At 38.8% G+C, this 22180-nt stretch overlaps 1 protein-coding gene across 4 annotated transcripts in view; it reads left to right on the top strand.

The window, feature by feature from the left end:
• The window catches only part of LOC144020470 (multiple PDZ domain protein), a 53805-nt gene extending 33523 nt beyond the window's left edge, over nucleotides 1–20282 (top strand). The window contains exons 22-43 of one of the 4 annotated variants that reach the window (XM_077523999.1): nucleotides 1630–1800; nucleotides 2661–2838; nucleotides 2917–3027; nucleotides 4410–4475; nucleotides 4815–4886; nucleotides 5355–5454; nucleotides 7758–7966; nucleotides 9401–9492; nucleotides 9573–9693; nucleotides 11223–11297; nucleotides 11382–11660; nucleotides 11806–11889; nucleotides 13190–13383; nucleotides 15905–16052; nucleotides 16135–16206; nucleotides 16362–16485; nucleotides 16626–16669; nucleotides 16791–16913; nucleotides 17317–17421; nucleotides 18465–18550; nucleotides 19099–19222; nucleotides 19315–20282. In XM_077523999.1, the coding sequence (XP_077380125.1) occupies nucleotides 1630–1800; nucleotides 2661–2838; nucleotides 2917–3027; nucleotides 4410–4475; nucleotides 4815–4886; nucleotides 5355–5454; nucleotides 7758–7966; nucleotides 9401–9492; nucleotides 9573–9693; nucleotides 11223–11297; nucleotides 11382–11660; nucleotides 11806–11889; nucleotides 13190–13383; nucleotides 15905–16052; nucleotides 16135–16206; nucleotides 16362–16485; nucleotides 16626–16669; nucleotides 16791–16913; nucleotides 17317–17421; nucleotides 18465–18550; nucleotides 19099–19222; nucleotides 19315–19461 (2725 nt within the window). In that variant the 3' untranslated portion in view covers nucleotides 19462–20282. The remainder of the gene's footprint in view (nucleotides 1–1629; nucleotides 1801–2660; nucleotides 2839–2916; nucleotides 3028–4409; nucleotides 4476–4814; nucleotides 4887–5354; nucleotides 5455–7757; nucleotides 7967–9400; nucleotides 9493–9572; nucleotides 9694–11222; nucleotides 11298–11381; nucleotides 11661–11805; nucleotides 11890–13189; nucleotides 13384–15904; nucleotides 16053–16134; nucleotides 16207–16361; nucleotides 16486–16625; nucleotides 16670–16790; nucleotides 16914–17316; nucleotides 17422–18464; nucleotides 18551–19098; nucleotides 19223–19314) is intronic. The other 3 variants (XM_077524000.1, XM_077524002.1, XM_077524001.1) reach the window with 3 other exon arrangements.
• The last annotated feature ends 1898 nt before the right edge of the window (nucleotides 20283–22180 follow it).

Here is a 22180-nt window from a genome sequence, read left to right as displayed (position 1 = left end):
GGTTGACTCTCTGTGTCCCTCTCTCGCCTCATTTTTTTCCCCTCTCCTTCCTGCCTTCATCCTGTCCTCACGCTCTCCCCTTTGGATCCCCCCCCCCCCCCCCCCCCCCTTTCAGCCCAATTGGAACTATTTATTCAGCCTACTTCAGAGTGAGCTAACGGGCTATATGCTCATGGTGTGCAAATAGCAACACCTCAACAGGCTTAATACAACCATCCACCGTTAAATATATTCATGAAAAAGATCTGTTTCAAACATACAAATAGAGTATCTCACTGTGACCAGACTGGCTAAAATGGAGTATTTAAACGGTTACTTGGCTCACTGAAGAATTTTCAGCAGTGAAAACTGAATATTTTGTCCAGAATTGAATTTGCTAACTTCATTATTTTTCATGAACAATTAATACCTTTAAAAAGTAATTTTTCTACTTGCTGTCGACTGATGATGACATCACCTGTGCTGAGGAAGTAGATAATGACCAATCATGGCTCACCTGTTTTCTGGGTTTGGTCAGTAAACTGAGCCACGATTGGTCGTTACCTACTTCCTCAGCACAGGTGATGTCATCATCAGTCGACAGCAAGTAGAAAAATTACTTTTTAAAGGTATTAATTGTACATAAAAAATAATTTACCACATTAATTATGGACAAAATATTAACTTTTTACTGCTGAAAATGGCTCAGTGAGTCAAGTATCACTTTAAGGACTGTTTGAAGCTACTGTGCAAACCAAAGGTACTTTTTCTTTGGCAGGACTATCGATTTTTTATAAATCAGTCTTTATTTTTATTTTTATTTATTTTTTTCCCATCAATAAATCAAAAAGAGCACTAGTGCAGCACGAGCCCAACGCAAAATAATCCTGATTTCGATTGGGACCTTGTAAGGTAGAAAATTGTTATAAATGAAGTAACATTTACCATTTCCGGCACTTTAATAATTTGTAATAATAACACCCACATGTGTGGACTGACCAAAAGTATAGATTTTTGAGAAAATATATGAAATTCGCCAAAGGGCCGATGCGAGCGATATGCTTGAATTTTGTCATTAGGATGAATGCTTTTTAAAAATGTTGACCCAAATTGTTTCTATTACCTTTTTTTTTTTTGCATATTTTTCATGTTCTTTATTTATATTTAACCAAAATATAAAGGCAATGTTTTTGCTCCCATTTTTTTATGAGATGAACTCAAAGATCTAAAACAGATACAATATCACAATTTCTCTCAAATATTGTTCACAAACCAGTCTAAATCTGTGAAAGTGAGCACTTCTCCTTTGACGAGATAATTCATCCCACCGCACAGGTGTGCCATATCAAGATGATGATTAGACACCATGATTAGTGTACAGGTGTGCCTTAGACTTAGGTGCAGTTTTGTTTTTTTATTGTTGTTTTTTTTCACATATGATTTAGCCTTTAAAATTCGTATTATTATATGTATTATTATTTTTCAGTCTATTATAGAAATGGAAAATATTCTTACGATCTTGAATCACAAAAATTGACTCTGAATCTTAAAATGTGTTTGGTCAAGTCGTTAATGCATTTTCTTTTCATTTCCTTCATAAAAAGTACAGCAATTTGCAGTTTGTTTAACTAGCAGTATGTTTCTCTTCAGTCATCAGTGCCCAAAATCTCAAGCTCACAAAAATGGGGAGGACGAACCCGAGGGAGAAGAGAAAAAGGAGGAGAATGTTGTGGATGATAAAGTGCTGATAAAAGTGGATGGGAATGAAGAGGCAGAAGATGTTCATTCTCGCACCCCTGTGTCTTGGGATCAACCTAGAAGGTCAGTGAATCGTTGATGCTCTTTCATAAATCTTTCCGTTAATAAGAATTCGTATTAATGCAGCACAATTTATTTCATTTTGTTTTGATTTCCTTTTATTCACCCCTCACGGCTTCTATCCTTCAGCGTCTTCGGGTTATGTTCAAAGCACATTGCAGACTAAACATATATTACTAAAGCCCATCTCAAGCTGTTCTTATGGTATTTATGACCGCATCCCACTTGGATAAATCACATAAGCTGCACTGTGTGCAAAGAGCCGCTTTTGTGCGTCTCCCCTCGGCAGGTATGATATTCTTTTGTTTTGACTTAATCTGTAAGACTCAGCCTAAGGCAGCGAATACGGAGAGCTGAAAGAGAGAAAATAAATAGCGCTGGATTAATTAGCCTTGCTGTAAAATGTTTCAAGCCAAGTAGGCCTCCATCAGGCAGACAGGAGAAATGCATTCACACCATTCCCACACGTTTTGTGTTGCGAATGTTCGAATGTTTTATAAAGTGCTTTAAACTGCACTGTAGGATTATTTTTCGTTACGTGCTATCTGACTGACCGACGGGAGACGCTGATTCAAACAATTAGGAAGTCAACTTTTGAGTTTCCATTGTATTACAGAACATAAAATTTATGCTTTGCTTTCATGCTCACCATTTCCTCTCCCTCGGCTATTCCAAATCTGAATTTTATTATAATAGATAAATATTGCTCTTTAACTGTGAAATAAAAAGTATTTTTCATATTTATGAGGTTGAATTTGATCTTGGTGAAGGTGGACAAAATCCTGCAGGGTTCCCATCGTCTACTCATGGTGGATTTATCACTATGCAATAATGTAGCGCATGTGTATTTGACTGCGTTATAGAGTGCAGCTCGCTCGAGCTCCCGGCCAGTCACTCGGTATTGGCATCATGGGAGGCAAAGGCATGGGCCAGAGACTGAGTGGTGGCGAGATGATGAGGGGCATCTTCATCAAGCACATCAGCTCCGATAGCCCGGCAGCACATAACAGCACCATCCAGGTTGGAGACAGGATACTGGAGGTATGTTTGGGTGCGAGTGAGGTCGCTTTCAGGCAGAGAAATTTGATTGACAGCGATGCTGCGTGTTTATGGGCAAAGGTGTGCGGTGTGGACCTGAGTGATGCCAGCCACGAGCAGGCGGTGGAGGCGATCCGCAGGGCGGGAGACTGTGTGGACCTGCTGGTTCAGTCCAGACAGCAGCGAGCGCAGGTAGACTAGATCACGTCAAAGTGTAATATGCTTATTCATCTAAAAAATGTACATACAGTACACACTGCATGCACCACGCTGTGTCACAGGTGAGTCCTTTGAGGCTCCAGTTCACTCATTTATCGTTCCCTTTCCTTTTCGCTCTACATTTGTCCATATTTATGATATTAATATTTAAATCTGACATCACAATTTGTCATTTGTACTAGGGCTGCACGATATTGGAAAAACATGCGATATGCGATATACTTGCTGAACATAGCGATATCGATATTATTGCGATATTTAACATGTACCTAAAGAAATTTCATTTTTATTACCTAATGAAATAAAAACATTTTTCATGTGGCAAAATAAGCAACCTTAATGTAATCTTAGTTAATTAATTGTAATTATGTCTTGATAATTTTCAACTATTGAATGGCCATGCACATTTTAGTTAGCATCTGACTGGTCAAATTCATATAAAAAGCATAAAATTCCATATAAAACTTATTGCATGCCTTTGCGATATGCATATTGCAAGGGTCAATATCGCGATATCGATATTTTTTCGATATATTGTGCAGCCCTAATTTGTACATAGATATTGTTACTAATAGATACTAGATATGCTACTTACTAGTATGTTGATGAGCAAATTCATCATCTTCAGCTATCCACTATAGCTAGTGTATCCATTCATCCATGCAGACATCCATCCATCCATCCATCATCCGTCCATCTATCATTCATCCATCCATTCGGATGTCCATCCATCCATCCATCCATCCATCCATCCATCCATCCATCCATCCATCCATCCATCCATCCATCCAGCCAGCTATCTTCCATCCATGCAGGCATCCATCCATCATGCATCCATCATCCATCCAGTCAGGCATCCATCCATCCATTCAGGCATCCATCCATCCATCCATCTATCATCCATACAACCATCAATCCATCCATTCAGGCATCCATCCACCCGTCCATCTATCATTCATCCATCCATCCATCCGTCCAGCAACCCATCTATATTCATCCATTCATGCATCCATCCACCCACTCAGGCGTCCATCCATCATTCATCCATCCATTCAGGCGTCCATCCATCCACCTGTCCATTCATCCATCCATCCATCCAGGCATCCATCCATCCAGGCATCCATCTATCCATCCATCCAGGCATCCATCCAGCTATTCCATTATAGTTGTCCATCTATCATCCATCCATTCAGGCATCCATCCATTGATCCATTCTGGCATCCATCAATCTATCCATCCATCCATCCATCCATCCATCCATCCATCTATCGTTCATCCATCCATTCAGACATCTATCCATCCATCCATCCATCCATCCACCCAATATGATTATACTTGTGTTTTTTCCCCTACAGTCCCCTTTGCTTCCTCACAACGAAAGACCAACTCCAACCTTGCCATGCAACTCACACAGCAGCCAGGTAAAAACTCATTTTGTCAGTGCTGTGATGTTTGCCATGTCTTTAAGATGTTATTGGAAAGAAGTTTGGAAAAGAGCTATTTTTATCTGCTTTAAACTCCCAACCATAACTTTTCAAGGCAGGCTGTGATGTAATATTTCTCCTCCCACACTTTTTGTTGGACTGTAGCGTATTGGGACTGCTGTATATAGTGATGAGTCATTCACTCCTACATGGCGTTTCTGACAAATGAAGATGCTTCAGCGAGATGTTGTGTTTTTGTTTGTTTGTTTTTTTGTTTGTTTTATGGCGATGATGCATTTAGAGCTGGCATCTATGTGTCTCCCCTCATGATCATAGGGAGTGCAGCATCTTACTGGTTTGTTCCTTAGTCTCTCCCCTACAAACCCCTTCACTCCTACACCATTTAAGGTTAGTACCTTGTTTTGTGTGTGCATCATTGGGGATAATCAGGATACTAAATAAAAGCAGTTCTGCATTTGCATCTGCGCCAAGCCAATTTTCCCAAAATTTTAATTAAGGAACGTATTTGTGGATAGAGCCCTTGTTGTTCAAAGTCCCTCATAGCTACCTTGTTTGTTCGATCCCTTTGTTTTCCCTCTTTGATGGAGATTCATAACTCGCTAGAATAAACACTGTACTCTTTTGAAGTAAGTTTGCATGCATTTGTAAACGGCGTTCAAAAAGTGATGCATGATTTTGGTCATCTTTCATGTTATTTATAGCGTGCATTGAAATAGCACACATTAATGCATCCCGGGCGTCAGTTTTTCTCCCACAAGCATGCCGAACAGGCCTCAGGGGTAGTCCAACTCATGCCTCTCGGATCCCCCGAGGCATCGCCAACAGCCTGTTCAATAATGCAAAACCTCTCCCAAGGTGCCTCAGCAGACTTCCAATCGAGCAGGTCGGCAAAGCCCCGTGACTGTAAAGACATCAAACATCGCAGCCTCTGATGATCAGGAGAACACTGGCAGAAGTAAGCAAACTTTGCTAAGACCTTCTTCTAAAGATGTGCAGAACTAGAAGTGAACACACATGCGTGCATTACATGAACGGAGTATTGGGGCACAAAGCTTTTACAAAAATGAAGAAAAAAACAAAGTGGAGCTGCTTTGCAATTGCAACAGCTCTCACTCTTCTGGGAAGATTTGCGACCAGATTTTCAGATGCGTCTGTCAGACTTTTTGTCCAATCATCCGTGTCTGTGCTTTGACTTTTTTTTTTCCCGTCTTTCTGAGAAGTTCACTACAAGCAACAATTCTGTCAGAACTAGGACTGTCATTTTGATAATTAGTAATCACCAATTATGTTTTTGCGATTCATCAACAAATCGGATCATAATTATGTAATTTGCAGCTTATTCTTATATAACCTTCTTTAGCTTCAAGTGTTTTAGGCATATGCAAAAAATTCGACTTTTACATGTAAACGCTGTAGCTTTTTTTTTTTAATTAAAGCTGTTTAGCCCGTTTTAAAATGGAGCCAAACATGGAACTATGGAATTTGTATAGTTGCACAGGACTACTATAGCTTATACTAGAATAAAAAAAAGAAGGCGAAGAATTGCTTACTTCTTAGGTATCAGACTTAATTTGAATTTTTTTTTAATTTTCTACTACTTGTCTGTTAATATGTTTATATGTTCAACAAACAAACAAACAAATGTAGACGAGAGTGCAAACATCTGTGTAAAATCAGGGCACTGTGCTAGAAGAAAACTAAAATAAATGCATAGGTTTTGCTTGTCTGTACAATTTGAAAGTAGTCAATCAAACAAAAATGGAGCATATTGTTTTAGCCCTATAACATAGCGTTATAAGATATAAGCGTAACCAAATTTCCTCTTCAAACATGGCATCTCTGTTGTAACATTGCATCAAACACATTGCCTACTGTATGTGTGATAAGGCTAATGCAATTGTCATCATTAGCCTTAAGCTAACATTAACGTTTATAGCTAGCTTACTAATGTTGACGCTTATGTTAGTAGCTAACTAACTGACAACTGTCCTTCTTCATCAGAACGTAAATCAGCCGCACCATACTTCCTGTTCAGATGCTTATACATGACCGTTGTGCATCCATGTAGGGCAAATTTTGAAATACAGCCAAACTTTTGGGCTCCATTGCCAGTTAGCTGTAGCTCTTCCGGTTACATCGCGGCTGACCTGGATTCCCGTAAATGTGCATGTGTGTCAAGGACAGAAAAGCAGGCAAGGCAGAGGAAGTACAGAGGCAGTCTTGAGAGAAAAAAAGGCTTGAAAAAAAAATTATTATTAAATGTCAAGAATTTTGCTAATCAACTTAACTCTTTGACTGCCAAAAACGTTTAATAACGAGTAGTAAAATCACGATGTATGCCGCCATAAACGTTAAATGATGTCAACTAAGTCTTTTGTTTTGTTTCTTTTATCAATGGGCAGTTCACCGTCTAAGTGCAGGGCGCGTTGCCTGGTCAATGAGTTGTGGAATCAAAAACACTATCTATGGCCAGCAGATGGCAGCATTGTATCTTTTCTCAATGGGCTGCCGGTGTATGAAATTACAATGAAATCTGATAAAATCTGATGAAACGTTTTCAAGGATGATGTAAATGAACAAAGCCTCTTCACATTAAAGTTTTTTTTTTTATAACGTGTGCCAGTAAAAGAGCCAATTGTGGCTAGCTAGCCGACTAATCTTGGCACTCTTAGTCAGAGCAAACGTTGTTATCACAAACTTGCAGAAATAACAGTGTAATGTAAGACAATTACCGGTGTACGATGAAACTTTTGAGATGGAAATGCTCTAGTTTTAAAAACTTCCTTCATGTGAGTCACCAATTTTACCAAGGAGTCAAGTAACATTTCCTTTTGAATGTTTGGTTCAATCTCCCCAAGCAACAAATCAAGCACTTCGTTCAACTTGGTAAATTGTTTTCATTAAAACATCATAAAGCCTCAATAAATCCGCAAATAAATGAGCACCTCCTCTCATGTGTCTCGTATGTGACTATGATTACAATGATGAAGTGGACAAGGACGTCTCACACGCGCGCATTTGTCATCCCGGATATGTGCATTCTGTATTGAACACAGCCATCTTTCAGCATTCTGACAGCATGTCTGACATCATCCCCTCCAGACAAATTGCTGCAACACACACCCACACGTGCCCCTCTGGAGTGTGCCGCTTGCTCTCCACATGAAGTGTCACTCATTACCTCCAGCATGCTATACTTTTTGAAGGTTCACCATCGTCTACTCTTCTCCTAACAATCGCTTTCTCTCCACTCTTCAGAAAAGATGCTCCAGCGTTATGGCAGCCTGTCAGGGAAGCTCCATATGATTGAGTTGGAGAAGCGCACAGCAGAACATGGTTTGGGAATCCGCCTTGCAGGCAATAAAGATAGCTCCAGGGCCCGTATGAGCGTCTACGTGGCGGATATAGATCCTCAAGGACCTGCGGGCTTAGATGGGCGAATACGAGTGGGGGATGAGTTATTAGAGGTAAGACGGACAGAGAATGGGAGCAAAAATGGAGGGCGCTGATTAAAGTCTGATTTGTCTGGTTTTTTTTGTTTTTTTTTAGATTATTAGTTTCTAGGGTTGGGCAATACAGCCAAAAAATAAAATCTTGATATATATATATTTTTTTTTGGTCAGTCATTCAGGACGATTACGATTTTAATCTGTTTTAGTCTAATAAACCCAACAGACATCATTTTAAGGTTTCATTTATTCGAAAATAATTCCTCTGCAAACTGTTCAGACAACAATAATGTATACGGATTCTAAATCAGTTTTAACAAACTTAACATTGATAGTTTGTGCTGAATTCCCACAATTAAGTAGTATTGTAGCTATTGTAAAAATGTCTTTGTAAACCACCCATCCAGCATTCTGCCACTCGTGGAAAATTAGAACTCACAGTAACATCTGGATGTAACAGAACATAAGAACATCTTTTAATAATCTAGAAGACAACAGTTGATTTCACGATTTAGCAAATTTTCAAACATCCGATTTTCAAAATGACAATTAACTCATTCACTCCCAGCCTTTTTCACTGAATCAACCCCCTACTGGATTTTGACTTATTTTGCAAGGCCCACAGAATATTGTTTTCTTTTGCTAGAAAAACATGGAACCTACCAAAAGAAAGATTAGAGTCTCTTCTTTCATCAGGAAAGAAAGTATTTCTGTTTGTCTCCGTTTTGCAACAATTTGCATGAAAATATAGCTAAGTTGCATCATTATTCACAAATCCAATTAGAATTGTGGGGAAACAACTTGTTTTCAAGATGGACCTGGTTTATCTCATATACTCTGATGCCACCTGCTGGCTGTTTGTAATTGCTACCATTGCGTCACCCGTTCTTTGCAGTTGAGAGGCTGCATCAAAGCCTTCTGTATGCCCTAGCATAAAAAAATATAAACATATAAATACGTCTTTGGGACACTTAAAACATTTGGGAGCAAATGAGCTAATCGAATTAACTTGACTGCGATTGGCTGGCGACCAGTTCAAGGTGTACCCCGCCTACTGCCTGAAGCCAGCTGTGATAGGCTCCAGCAACCCCTGCGACCCTTGTGAGGAGTAAGCGGTCAAGAAAATGGATGGATGGATGGATGAATTAATTTGATTTATTGCCCAGTCCTATTAGTTTCTGATCTGTTATTTCTCACAAAATTTCCAATTTGTCCACTGTACAGGTCTCAAACATGAGCAGCAAAAATGGAATTAGGATTTATGAGGAAAAATAACCTTGAAGAATTGCTGTTTGAAATTCTTGCAATGAGTGATGGCGTTACAGAGCTGAGTTGGGGAGGGATGTGTAGCGAGGGAATGATTGACAAGAAACAGCAGAAGAAGATGACAGAAATCAGATTCATGTGGTGATGGATGGGATCAAGTACACAGCTGGTTGTTTTGATTTATAGATCAACGGCCAGATCTTGTACGGACGCAGTCATCAGAATGCCTCCACCATCATCGACAATGCTCCTTCGAAAGTCAAGATCATTCTCATCAGGTGACGCCACACAAATCCTTCCTGAGCCACATTCAGTATAAATCCCAATGACCATATTAGATTGTATGATGTTTCCATAGAAATAAAACAGAAGCTGAAATGTCCCATAGCTGCTCAACTATGAAGGGTGATGACATTCGAAGCAGTCAGACTGATTCTGAAGTTCATAAAGGAATCTCTACAGATGTCAACTCATCACAGGTGATGTAATTATTGTCCTTAAAGGGATTACACCACGGTATTTTAAGCCCTTCCAACAGTTAACTATAGGCATATAATGATTAAATCTTACCTTTGACACCATGGCGATGCAATTTTTTAATGAAGTATTAGGTGTTATGCTAGTTAGTTTTCTAACGTGGAAGTAAAACGCCGGTTCAGTAAAGCCCCACCTCGCCACGTGTGATTGCCGCGCCCCCGGCGAGCTGACTGCAGTCTGCTGTGGTCGCTCTGCGTACTCCACGCAACTTGACGCAAGCCAATTCTTCAATGAACATTAGAAACAAAACGACTCCTTGCCACAAGATATCGTAGAGGAGGAGTGGAGAAGGGAGAAGAAAAAAAAAAAGAACTTGGGCTGGTTTCGAACCAGGGACTTGCTGCTTAGAGCGTGAGCAGTTAGTGCAAAAGTGCAAAGGTTTTACTCATTTACACGACTGTCAGCCAGAACCTGGGGGATTTTAAGACAGGCAATTGTCGTTGCACTTTGGCATTGTAAATGTGAAAGATAATTGATTGCTTTGAATTCATTTGGACAGAATGTTTACTGATAAAGACTACTTTTGTCACTATCCCATGGAGGTGTCAGAGAAAGTGGGTTTAGTCCGCAGAGGCGGTGCGGGGGTGGGTCCGCACCTTATGATGTCAGAGTGCCACCACCTCGTTTTCTCAGGTTGGGAGGGGCTGGTGCTTGGAGAGCAGAGTGACCTAGAATTTCTCATAGAGGTTAAATGGAGGAAAACACCACTTCTGTCATGTGTTTGGTGAGGAATTAGCATTTTAACACAGCTAAAAGCTCCAAAAAGTTTGATTTTTCATGTTGCTGTCCCTTTAACTTTATTTGGCCCATAAGTCAGGACAAAATTAAAGTCACTTTGAAGCAGTGAATTTTAAATGCCCAATGGATTTTAACCTCAGTTAATCTTATCTTCATACAAATCATTACTTATTAATAAAACCCATTGCACATAGCTCCAATAGACTAACGTACTGAACACCTCTTCATCCATTAACACATTAATTCACATTTAATTAGAGTTTGAAAAAAGCCGTTTTCTGTTCCACTTTCACAATGAAAAGATCAGACGCTGTGAGCCGGGCCCACTCTCAGGTCCCACATCAGTGACCTCGGACCTCACAAATGAGCACAAATTCCCAACGACACAACAGTCTTGTAGGAAAAGGCTTTTATTGCCATATCCATAATTTATCTTGCTGTAGGGTGTCCCAATGCAATACAATAATGAGGGCCATGTCAGCGCATAATGTATGCAACTGTAAAGGTTCTCATGATGAGTGTTCTCCCTTGCGATTTCTCCTCCTAATTGTACGAGATTAACCTTGAGTTTGTGGTTTCCATGCCCGGCTCGTGATGTCGTCATCCACTAATAAGCTTTCATGTTGGGCCCAAGGCTACAGCTATTGAGATATTTGGCCAGAGGGTGTTTGAATTTTAATCTCACTCCTGTGTGACATAAATTCGCATATTCAATGCTTCACTCTGTTTGCAGGACAACATGGGAAAGGTTGGCGACAGTGTCAAAGCGGTGAATGACGAGTCTGGGACCCGCATGAATGTGGAGAAGGTACAAAGCCGTCCTCATTGGAGGATTTCATCAGGTGTATTTAATTATTGACAACTTAGTTGTCTTCTCATTCGTGGACACCAGGCCACTGTCAAAGTGTCCGTCAGCTGCCCTGAGGCTACCTCATCGACTTTATCCCCCTTGTCAAAGCCTCATCAAGCAGCACCGCCCCTTTTGGACCCCTCCTTGGCCCTCAGTGCGAAGCAGAGTACTCCTAAGGAGCCTTCTGATTGGCGTGCATCCACTTCAGCGTCTGACCCGCTTAACTGTCCCGTTGTGGCTGGCAAGGAAACCACTATTGAGATTTTGAAAGGAAATGTGGGCCTGGGTCTCAGCATTGTTGGAGGATGTGACACTCTGCTGGTGAGAGTGAAAATGAATAAATAATTAAGTTGTCACCTCATTTAAAATGTTCTTTTTTCTCCTTAATAAGAGACACTAGCGTCTGCTTTTAAGCGCACCCAATTGCAATCAAGTAGTCCATGTAGTTTCTAATATCATCCACTAGGGGTCAGTAATAATCCACGAAGTGAATGATGGAGGAGCAGCGCAGAGGGATGGAAGGCTGCAGGCTGGAGACCAGATATTTGAGGTACGATCAACAATTATTTGTTTGACGTGAAAGTCAGCCAAGGTACCGAAAAACTCACCAAATTGAAATGCTTGCGCAAAGTTTGTGGTATTCATGTAGATTTCCAGTAGGTGTCACTGTACTGTAGCGCCTGACATTGTTGAGGGCAAGTCTCAGAATGTACAGAATTCGTGTCTATTCTCTATATTTAGACCTTTTATATTACTTGTATTGGTTTCATTATATGTATAATCACTGTTCTATGCACATAAAACTAACTTCCTCTCTTAAATGCATAAAATCTAAAATGTTTTCCCAGAAGAGTGCATTCTGTTATAACTGCCAATGGGAGAACAGATCCAAAATATGTCACCTTTGAACATGTAACAGTAATAGCTTGGTGTCCCAAAACTGTACAGTGGTGCCTAAGATAAGAGCGACTCAAGTATCTTGTGAATTTTTGAGATTTTTATTTATTTATTTTTTCTGCCTAGTTGTATGGTGCCAGTGTATTTACTTCAACTCCTTCGCAACAAGAAGTAGATTGGCAGATTTAATTTTAAAAAGATGTTTATTGTCACACCCAATTGAACTTTTCTATCAAACTGAACTAACAAAGAGAATTGCACCACATAGTTTAGCCTCTCCGTCTGCTAGCTTAATTCTAACACTGAATATAATCTCTGTTGTGGTGCTATAATATACCACTTGCAGCAATTGATTGAATGCTAATAGTTCAGCAATAGATCTACACAGAAAATATAACAGGACTCACAATCATATATTCTTGATCCTCTGCAAAGAATGACTAATACAAGTGCCGTACTCATGAGCTGAGAGGAGTTGAGATTTCTGAATGAACAGACTGATATATTTGTTTGTTTGTCTTATAGTGCCCCTATGTGGCGAAGGCAGGAATATCAAAATGAGCAGCACATTGGCCATTCATTTAATTGATGTACAATAATATGGAGTGTTTTTTTTTCATTATGAAAATACATTTTGGAAAGGTTGGAAATTAAATTCAATGGTGGAAGATTATTTAAAAGTTGAGTGTTTTCACTCCATTTACGAACCACTGCGCTTTGATAGTTTAGGAAGATCTTATCAAAGTAACTTGCACCATTGAATGTGCAAGTTACTTTTTTAATGCAGGAAACTTTGATTTCTATTTTTGGAATGTATTTAGTTTTCATTTTCAAAATGTGAATGTACATATCGTTTCATTTGTCAGTGCCGGTTGTGTTTGAAATATTTTTGTAGACCAGGACTTAGCAAGAGTTGTTAGTAATTCACAATGCTATTTGTAATGTCTCTTCAGGTCAACGGTATCGATCTGAGGCAGGCCACTCACGATGAGGCCATTAGTGTGCTGAGACTCACCACCCAACACGTTCAGCTGCGCGTTTTCAGGCACCAGGTTGCCTACAGGGAGGAGGACCTGTGGGATGTCTTCAGTCTCGTCCTCAGGCCTCATCCTGTCAAAGGCCTGGGCTTCACCACTGTTGGTAAAAGGTATGCCGATCAGTATCACACTGCCTCAATGAACTTTAACACATTCACTGCCAGCCCCGACAAAATACATCATTGACGTATTTTTCCGTCAATGGCAGTGAATGAGTTAAACACGGTCTACGATGGAATATTAATTACTCAATATAATTATGATGATTTTTTTTATATAATAATTCAATACCATTCGAAATCAGTTTCGATCAGTTTCACTTGATCTGACCTTATACTGGAATCTGAGATTTTGTTAATTGCACACTATCGTACAATTTACATAATGAGTCATAAGCAATAAGAAGATACCTAATGACATCGTAGTTTGAAATGGCCTTTCTTTATATTTGGCCATGAATTCTTGTCTGAAATAGTTTCTTGCTTTTGACAGTGAGTTGATTGATCCATGAAAGCAGGTGGAGGAAGTTTTCATGTTGATGCTTTCAGTTGATGGATGAGGTTATTTATTTTTATTTTTTTTCATTTATGAGTTTCCCAATTATGTCGCATGTGATGTGATGAATGATGACTTTGGCCTGAGAACATTATTGATAAAGGTGTCTTCATGTGGAATTGATCCATGTCTGTCACTGGGTAGCCTCACTTTCTATTATTGTGCTGTCACCTTTGACCTAAGATATTTGTGGCAACAGGCCATTTTGGGGGATAGCCTTAATTAATTTCCATATTTCAAGGATTATAAGACAAACAAATTAGTAGTAGGTGGGGGGTTTGAGAGGTCCAAATTCAGATCTGGGACTAAATCAGAAAGAAGTCTTTTTTTTTTTTTTTTCTCTTTTTTCTTTTTTTTTTAATTAACTCATTCACTGCCAGTCATTATAGAAAATTTTTACATTTACAATACTCACGTGATATTCCATTCAATAATTATATATAAACCGAATCTACCAAATAACAGAATAGACTCCCTACTTTTTGTCCCGTCCCGTTCTTTTATAATTGACAGCAGAAAAATGTAGGTTTGCCAAAATACAGCCATTTCTCCCATGGACTCTGAAACTGTGTTTATTTCCTATAAAATGGGGCTATGATGTCATCTACCGGTGGTTGGGCATCAGTAAAGTTGTTTCCAAGTTTGATATTTACAGTGGAGCATGCTCAGATTCGCCCCCATTTAGCACCGCTCTAAAAAATACAATTGACAAGTATACTTGTCAAAGGCAGTGAATGAATTAATATGCTGTAAGCAGAACATGTGCTCTGTCATAAATTCTACTGAAAGTTTTTACAAATAAGAAAAGTATGCAAACCCTTTGTTGTGACCCGAATTTCTGCATAAATTGGCCATAAAATGTGACCTAATCTTCACCTCATCACAGCCCGCCTTAACTAATGGCACACAAAAAATATATCTTTTCTTGTTTTTTTCTGGACACATCATCTAAACATTCATAGTGCAAAATGGAAACCGTGTATGAAACCTTAGAATAGTTTCTTTTTCAATAGCTAATCTGAGTGTGGATTCAGCCAAGATAGAGCCCAGTCAACACTACACAATCTGAACCATGCATAACACAAATGAGCTCACAATTTAGAGTCATGAAGGTGTAAAAGGGCCACTCATGTAACATGAAACAAAATGTCTATAAATGGCAGTCTATTAACTCATTCAAATCCAAAAATGTGTAAACACATTTTTAATACTTTGCCTTTCACTCCCAAAATCGTATTTTCAAATGTGTGTTTTTTTTTTTTTTTTGCTTTGTTTTCTGCAAGAGCATACAGAAGGCTTTGATTCAGCATCTGTCATGAAGAGGTGGCTTAAAGCAATGGTAGTTATTTGATAAAACGGCCAGCAGGTGGCAGCAGAGTATAAGAGATCAGCCAGGGCCATGTTGCAACAAGCTCTTTTTGTAAGTGTGTTCACAATATTGATGAATATATTCAAATGCTAATTGCTGCAAAACAGAAACATATACAAATATACTTACCCCCCTGATCAAAGAAGAGACTAATATTTATTTACCAGGTTCCATCCTTTGATAGCAATAGAACACAATATTCTGTGGGCCTTTCAAAATCCAGTAAAACAGAACAGAACAGAAGGGTGATACAACAGGTTATTGTAATTCTAATTCTCTTGCACCATTTTTTGTTTTTGAAGACATTTATAAACAGCCCTCAAAGTTATTTTGTTTTAATTTATAATATCAGACAAATACTGTAACATCTCCACATTAAAAGCTATATATTAATGTGGATTGTGCAAATGCACCAAATATTGTGGCTGCTAGCATAAGTTAGCATCACATTTCCACAATATACAATCTATATATAAGGACATAATGAAATCACTCAGTTGCAGCGTCCTCCAATGACCATAACAGGCAGATAATAATCACACTGCATCTCAGACACGTAATAAATTATTCTCGATGAGTGCAATTTTTTGATGGTGCTTCATATGCTGTAAGTGTGGCGTTATGCAAAACAGCCCATTTTCAGGTGCCATCGTGTATTCGCTTTCCGTGCGACAGACACAACTTTGACCTCTCTTTTCTTCTTACAGTAATGACACCGGCATCTTTGTGTCAGATATCATCAAAGGAGGCGTAACGGATTTGGATGGCAGGTTGTTGCTAGGTGACCAGATCCTCTCAATCAACGGGGAGGACGTCCGTGCAGAAACACAAGACCTTGCAGAGAGGCTTCTGCAGGTAAGGCAGATTTCAACCCGTCTGTTTACCACAATGTCAAAATACATTTTTTTTTGTGGATTAATCATTTTTGATGTAACAGAATTGCAGTGGTGTGTTCCACCTGGAGGTAGCTCGTTTTAAAGCCGGACTGCAGTACCCACAACAGAACCAGGTAAACTCTTTGCATACCCAACTTTTTTCTACTTGAAAAAACCTGTTTTGTGTTTTTAGGTTATAAATCTATTCTTAATCAACTTTTTCAAATATGCCTGTGGTTTATAGAATATGTGCATGCAATAATTTAACAATGTTACTTTGTGAATGTAGGGCTATTTTAAGTTGTGTTTTATCCAGAGTGAAGACTCGGACTGTTCCACCCTGACACCCTCAAGCGGATCCAATACTTCTGTCGGCCAACAGAGGGAGACAGAACACAAAACAGGCAGCCTGAGTGAGTCGTCACCATTTCTGTTTGTCATGATACATTACAATTATACTAAATACCTGCAAACTAGAATAGATTTTGGTATGGTTAATATGTGAAAAATGAAAATGCACAACGATAACTTTGCTCACTTTCTGCTCCAACAGCATTTGAAAACTACTCTGACTACAGAAAAGTTGTTATTAAAAAGGTTAGCCACTCTTAGAATACATTTTTTGCAAGTTGTGAAAGCATATGAATGTAGTAGAGTCAAAAAAAGTTGCTGAATGAAATGAGTCCAACATTATGCGCATACTGTGGCATCATCACAGGCGCCACGTGACTCCCTAGGCATCGCTTTAGCAGGAGGAGTGGGCAGTCCCCATGGCAACGTACCTCTTTTTATTGCAACCATGGATACCAGCGGATCAGCTGCCAAAACACAGCAATTAAAGGTGTGTGCGTGTGTGCGCCCGCGCGTGCGTCCGAACTACGTAGCAGGAGCCGACATCTGTCATTTCCATCAAATTACAGCGACTCATCTGTCAACTTTATTTCTCACAAGACGCGCTACTCATACATATTTATCAGATTATTGACCAATATTTCAAACAACGTGAGACGTGTTCACGGTTGACAAATTGTCTAAATGTTTGAAGAAGTTGGAAGTTTCAAGTCGTTGAGATGTCACAAAAATGGTAGGGTACTTTTTTCCCCCCCTTTTCGGGCATATTATTACAACAGATTTCACTGATCACATCGTTTACAACATCAACAACACAGTATGAACATATTATGCTAATATATGCTAGCAGCCACAGTATTTGGTACATCTGCACATTTTTTTCCCCCCACCAGCTAGGAGACAGGATCCTCAGCATAAATGACGTATCCATGGAGGGAATGACTCACATCCAGGCTGCAGCCTTGCTCAAGAATGCCATCGGCGCTGTCACCCTGCAGGTAATGTCAAAGTTTACTGCCACACAATGTCAAAACATGTTGAAGTAACCAAAATGATAACATAGTTTTGTTGAGAAGAAAATTGAGAAACTTTTACATTTGATAGTGTGGATATGTTTGCCAGTAGTTGCCAGTGATATTTAGCCGAATTAAATCACGTTCCCTTGATTGCATGTGGTCTTATTCTCGATCAGACAGAGGATATAAAGCTGGAAATTGGAGATAGCTGCCCATGATGTTTAATCTGTTTACAAAAAAAAAGCAATATCCCCTGAAACTTTGACATGACTTAATTCCGAATCTTCCATCTCATGCCAACATGCTTCCAAATGGGGCTCATTTCAATGTCTTCCCTAGAAGGAGTTCGTAAAGTATGAACCTGGGAATTTCTCCAAGATAGTATTTTTAAAACAAAATGGCCACCTTGCTGTTCAATTTCGGATACAGGTTTCTAGATTAGGTTACATGTGTTAGTAGAGCTGTCAAAATTAATCGACAAGTACCGGTAATCAATTATTAAATTAATTGGCTACTTTTTTTTTCTTTTCTTTTTTTAATCATGAAGTAATCATTTGGAGCCATATTTTTTTATTATTAAAATGGTCCAAATCCTCACTGAGTCACTGAGTTCTGTAGTCCTTCCTGAAAGAAGACTGATTATCTTTTGTCTTTAATCAAAATAAGACATTTGCAAACATCTGCTTTTACTTTGGAAACTAGTACATCACCCCCCCCTTTTTTTATCACTATACGAATATGAAGTATGAATCACTGGCTTATAAACAAAATAATCCAAATATCAAACTAAAGTAATACATTTTAAGACAAAATTTTAATGAATCACAGTCGATTAATCGATTGGATAATCAATTCTAAAACATATTTGCTAGTGACAGCATTACGTTAGCAGAAATGTATGAGTTGAAAAGGCCCTATTTAAGACACCTGAAATGCCAGACTAATAATAATAATAAGCAGCAAATTCAAGATAGAAGCCCCTAATAAATGTACGCAAACAGATACTTTTTGTGTGTATCCTGTAGGTGGCAGCAGGACGCAGCCTTCATGATGTACATGAGCGGCCATCAGACCAGCCTGGTGGCCCGTCATGCTTTCACAACAATCTCTGGTAGGAAGTTTTAGTCTGTAGTGACCTCACATGGTTGTATGGTAGTACCACATTCATTGTGGGAATGCTGAAGCCATCCCACATACCCGTATGTTGTTGATTGATGATTTTTATTCCCCACACTTTTTTGCCGCCTAACAACTCCCACATAATACTTCCAATTTACATTGTTCAAATTTCAACTAGCTTAAAAAATTCACACCTCCCGGGGTATATATCCTATGATTCCACATTACTTTACACAATTCCACTTTTCCCCATTCATTTTCAATGGTCATTGACTTTTTTTTTTTTAAGTATCACTTTCCCCGCCCACTTCCATATATATGAATTATTATCATTACCAGGTGTCAGGTGGCATAGTCGGTAAAGCGCATTGTCCAGTAACCAGAGGTTATAATTTCATAATTTATCTCTCAATTTACTTTCAGCATTCCCACGCAATTTCTCCAGAAATTGCACTTAGTCTAGTTGAGTAAGTCGTAGTGAGTCGAGCGATATATTAGTTGTCTGTATACAGAATTAAGTTTTACTTTGTCTGTCCACAGCACCCGGATGTACAAAACTGTCAGTCTGGATCGCGACTCTTCAGGCCTGGGCTTCAGCATCGTGGGAGGTTTTGGAAGCCCACATGGAGACCTGCCCATCTACATCAAAACGATCTTTAACAAGGTCAGACACATGACATGTGGACACATCATCAAGCAATTCATCACACTGTTCAGTATTCTGTATTTTTTTTTCTGCTTTATTGTGCTGGACAGGGAGCGGCCATTGAGGACGGGAGGTTGAAACGAGGCGATCAAATCATCGCGGTGAACGGACACTGTCTGGAGGGCGTGACACACGCTGAAGCTGTGGACATTCTCAAGAAGACCAAAGGGACTGTGGTTCTTACTGTTCTCTCGTGAGTTTGACATATCATTTTAGCAAAGCTCATTATTCGTGTGCAACTATTATAGCTCTTATAATATTGAAAAGGGAAGTTATTTTAATTACGTACTCTGGATCAACTACCTCTTTTACTTCTAGCACAACATGGATATTTTTAAATGTAATCCATAGTTCCAATGTACATTTCTATAACGACATAAAATTATATCACTATTTATAAATGCCCGGTCTTATTTATTGTGAACTGTTTTTGTGAAGGGAAAAACAAATCTAATTGTGCTGAAACGTTTTAAATGATGTCCGAGCTCTCGAACGTGATTTCCTGAAATATGCCAAGTGCTTTTGCCAATGTTTTGTATGGCATCAAGGTGTAAGGACGAGGATAAATATGTTCTTTATTATTTAATGATGATAATGGACAATCATCAACACTGACACCTCTTCAGCTAGAGTGTGAATAGTGTTATAATGCTAATTCTGTTTTGTTCCGTTAATGTGTATTATTTAGGAATGATGCCCATGATGAGTGATTGCTTTCTAATTACGGTATTTGTATTCTTATTTTCTGCATACATGAATGTTATAGAGACAGTGTTGAGAGTTGTACAACAACAAAACATCCTGTGTTTTTATTAAATCATCTTTTGTTAGTAAATTACATTGTTGCACGCTTTTGTGTAGAGAGAAACGGCCTTTGTTTAGAATTCCAAATGGCAGTGAACGGTGAACAATAGCTTTTCTGTCTTGCTTTTGTGTCTTTGTTTATTTGCCCTCGCATTAGGAAAATAGCATCCACGCATGTCAGGTTTATTGAAACCTCAAGGTCAAATATGTAACTAATTATCTTCTTCAATGTTAAATATAAATAATAAATAAATATAGATAGTGGAGAGACACCAGCTACCGGGCTCAGAACTACCTCAGACACATTTGGTTCGTCCAAAAACAGTCCTTATTACGGCAGCATGGAACTGCCAATGTAGAGTAAACGTGTTCGAACGTACACGCAAATACGAGCATATGCACAAATATGCAACGTTTGAACATACTTGCAAAACTGCTCGAACATGCTCGCGACTACGTTTGAATGTACTTGCCGGCTAAATGCTACAAATATAGCCTATTTTCCCACAATGCCACTGGGTATAACTTGTGCATGTGCAAGTAAATACCCTGTAGCATTATGGGGAAAAATGCTGAACCTAATTCATGCACTGCAGACAAAATACATCGTAAAAGTTACAAAGAAAAAATGTTTACCATTAATTTAATTTTTAAACGTATTGGTGTCATGAGGGCCAAATGCAAAGTTTTTGTTTGTTTTTTACTCACTCATGCGCAAGTAATACCCCGTGGCATTTAGGGAAAATAGGATTTGCGAGTATGTTTGAACGGATTTGTGAGTATGTCGAACGTACTTGCATGTTAGAACATATTGGTGAGTGGGTTCAACTTCAAACGTATTTAAAAACATTCAAACATACTCACAAATACAACATACTCACCAGTCAAAAACGTTTACTCCACATTAGCAGTACCACACTACAGTATGTTACAGATGAACTATTTCTCCAGAGTCCCGACCTATACGTTTTTGACTCATTTGCTCCCAAAAACGTATAAACACGTTCTATTTTTAATATTGTCATTGTCTCAAATAGGGCTGCACAATATATCGAAAAAATATCGATATCGCTATATTGGCCCTTGCAATATGCATATCGCAAAGGCACGCAATAAGTTTTATATGGAATTTTATGCTTTTTATATGAATTTGACCAGTCAGATGCTAACTAAAATCTGCATCGCCATTCAATAGTTGAAAATTATCAAGACATAATTACAATTAATTAACTAAGATTACATGAAGGTTGCTTATTTTGCCCCATGAAAAATGTTTTTCTTTCATTAGGTAATAAAAATGTAATTTCTTTAGGTAAATGTTAAATATCGCAATAATATCGATATCGCTATGTTCAGCAAGTATATCGCATATCGCATGTTTTTCCAATATCGTGCAGCCCTAGTCTCAAAAACGTATTCACATGTTTTTTTGTTTTTTTATGCTAGCGCATAAAGAAGGCTTTGATGGAGCCTCTGACCTGAAGAGGTCGCTTAAAGCAACATAGTTAATACAAAATACGGCCTTTAGGTGGCAGCAAAGTACAATAAGAGATCACCCCAGGGCCATGTTGCAACAAGGTCTTTTCCCCAGTGTTTTCAACAGGTGTGTGATACAAATACACTTTTTTTTTCCCTGATGGAAGAAGAGAGTCTAATCCTTCTTTTGGTAGGTTCCATGTTTTTTATAGCACGAGAACACAATATTCTGTGTGCCTTGCAAAATCAGTCAAAATCCAGTAAAACAGCCGGGAGCGAATGGGGTTGCTTCAGTGAAAATGGCTGGGAGTGAATGAGTTAATGGTCAACATTTCATGGTCAAGGTCAAACATGTGCACCTCTCCCACACCAAAGAAAAGTCCAAACTTGGTTCCAAAAACTTTGTGGGCAAACCGTACCATTCAAAAGATGTGGCACGTTTATTGAATGCAAAAATATGTATGAGGTCAAGCTCTTTAGATTATAAATGGATGGTATTGATTTTTTTTTTCTTGTCCTTTTATGCAACCGAAGGCCTTTTAAGTGCCACAATAAAGGCTGTGTGATGACGACTGTTCATTTGACTGCAGCAGCCGCGACTTGAAACAGATGTTTACATACAACAAGTCAGAGAAA

This window comes from Festucalex cinctus, chromosome 6 (assembly GCF_051991245.1).
Source record: "Festucalex cinctus isolate MCC-2025b chromosome 6, RoL_Fcin_1.0, whole genome shotgun sequence".
Taxonomy (NCBI): Eukaryota; Metazoa; Chordata; class Actinopteri; order Syngnathiformes; family Syngnathidae; genus Festucalex; species Festucalex cinctus.
Note: the sequence above shows the minus strand (reverse complement) of the source record. Positions and strands in the feature narration are given on the sequence as shown.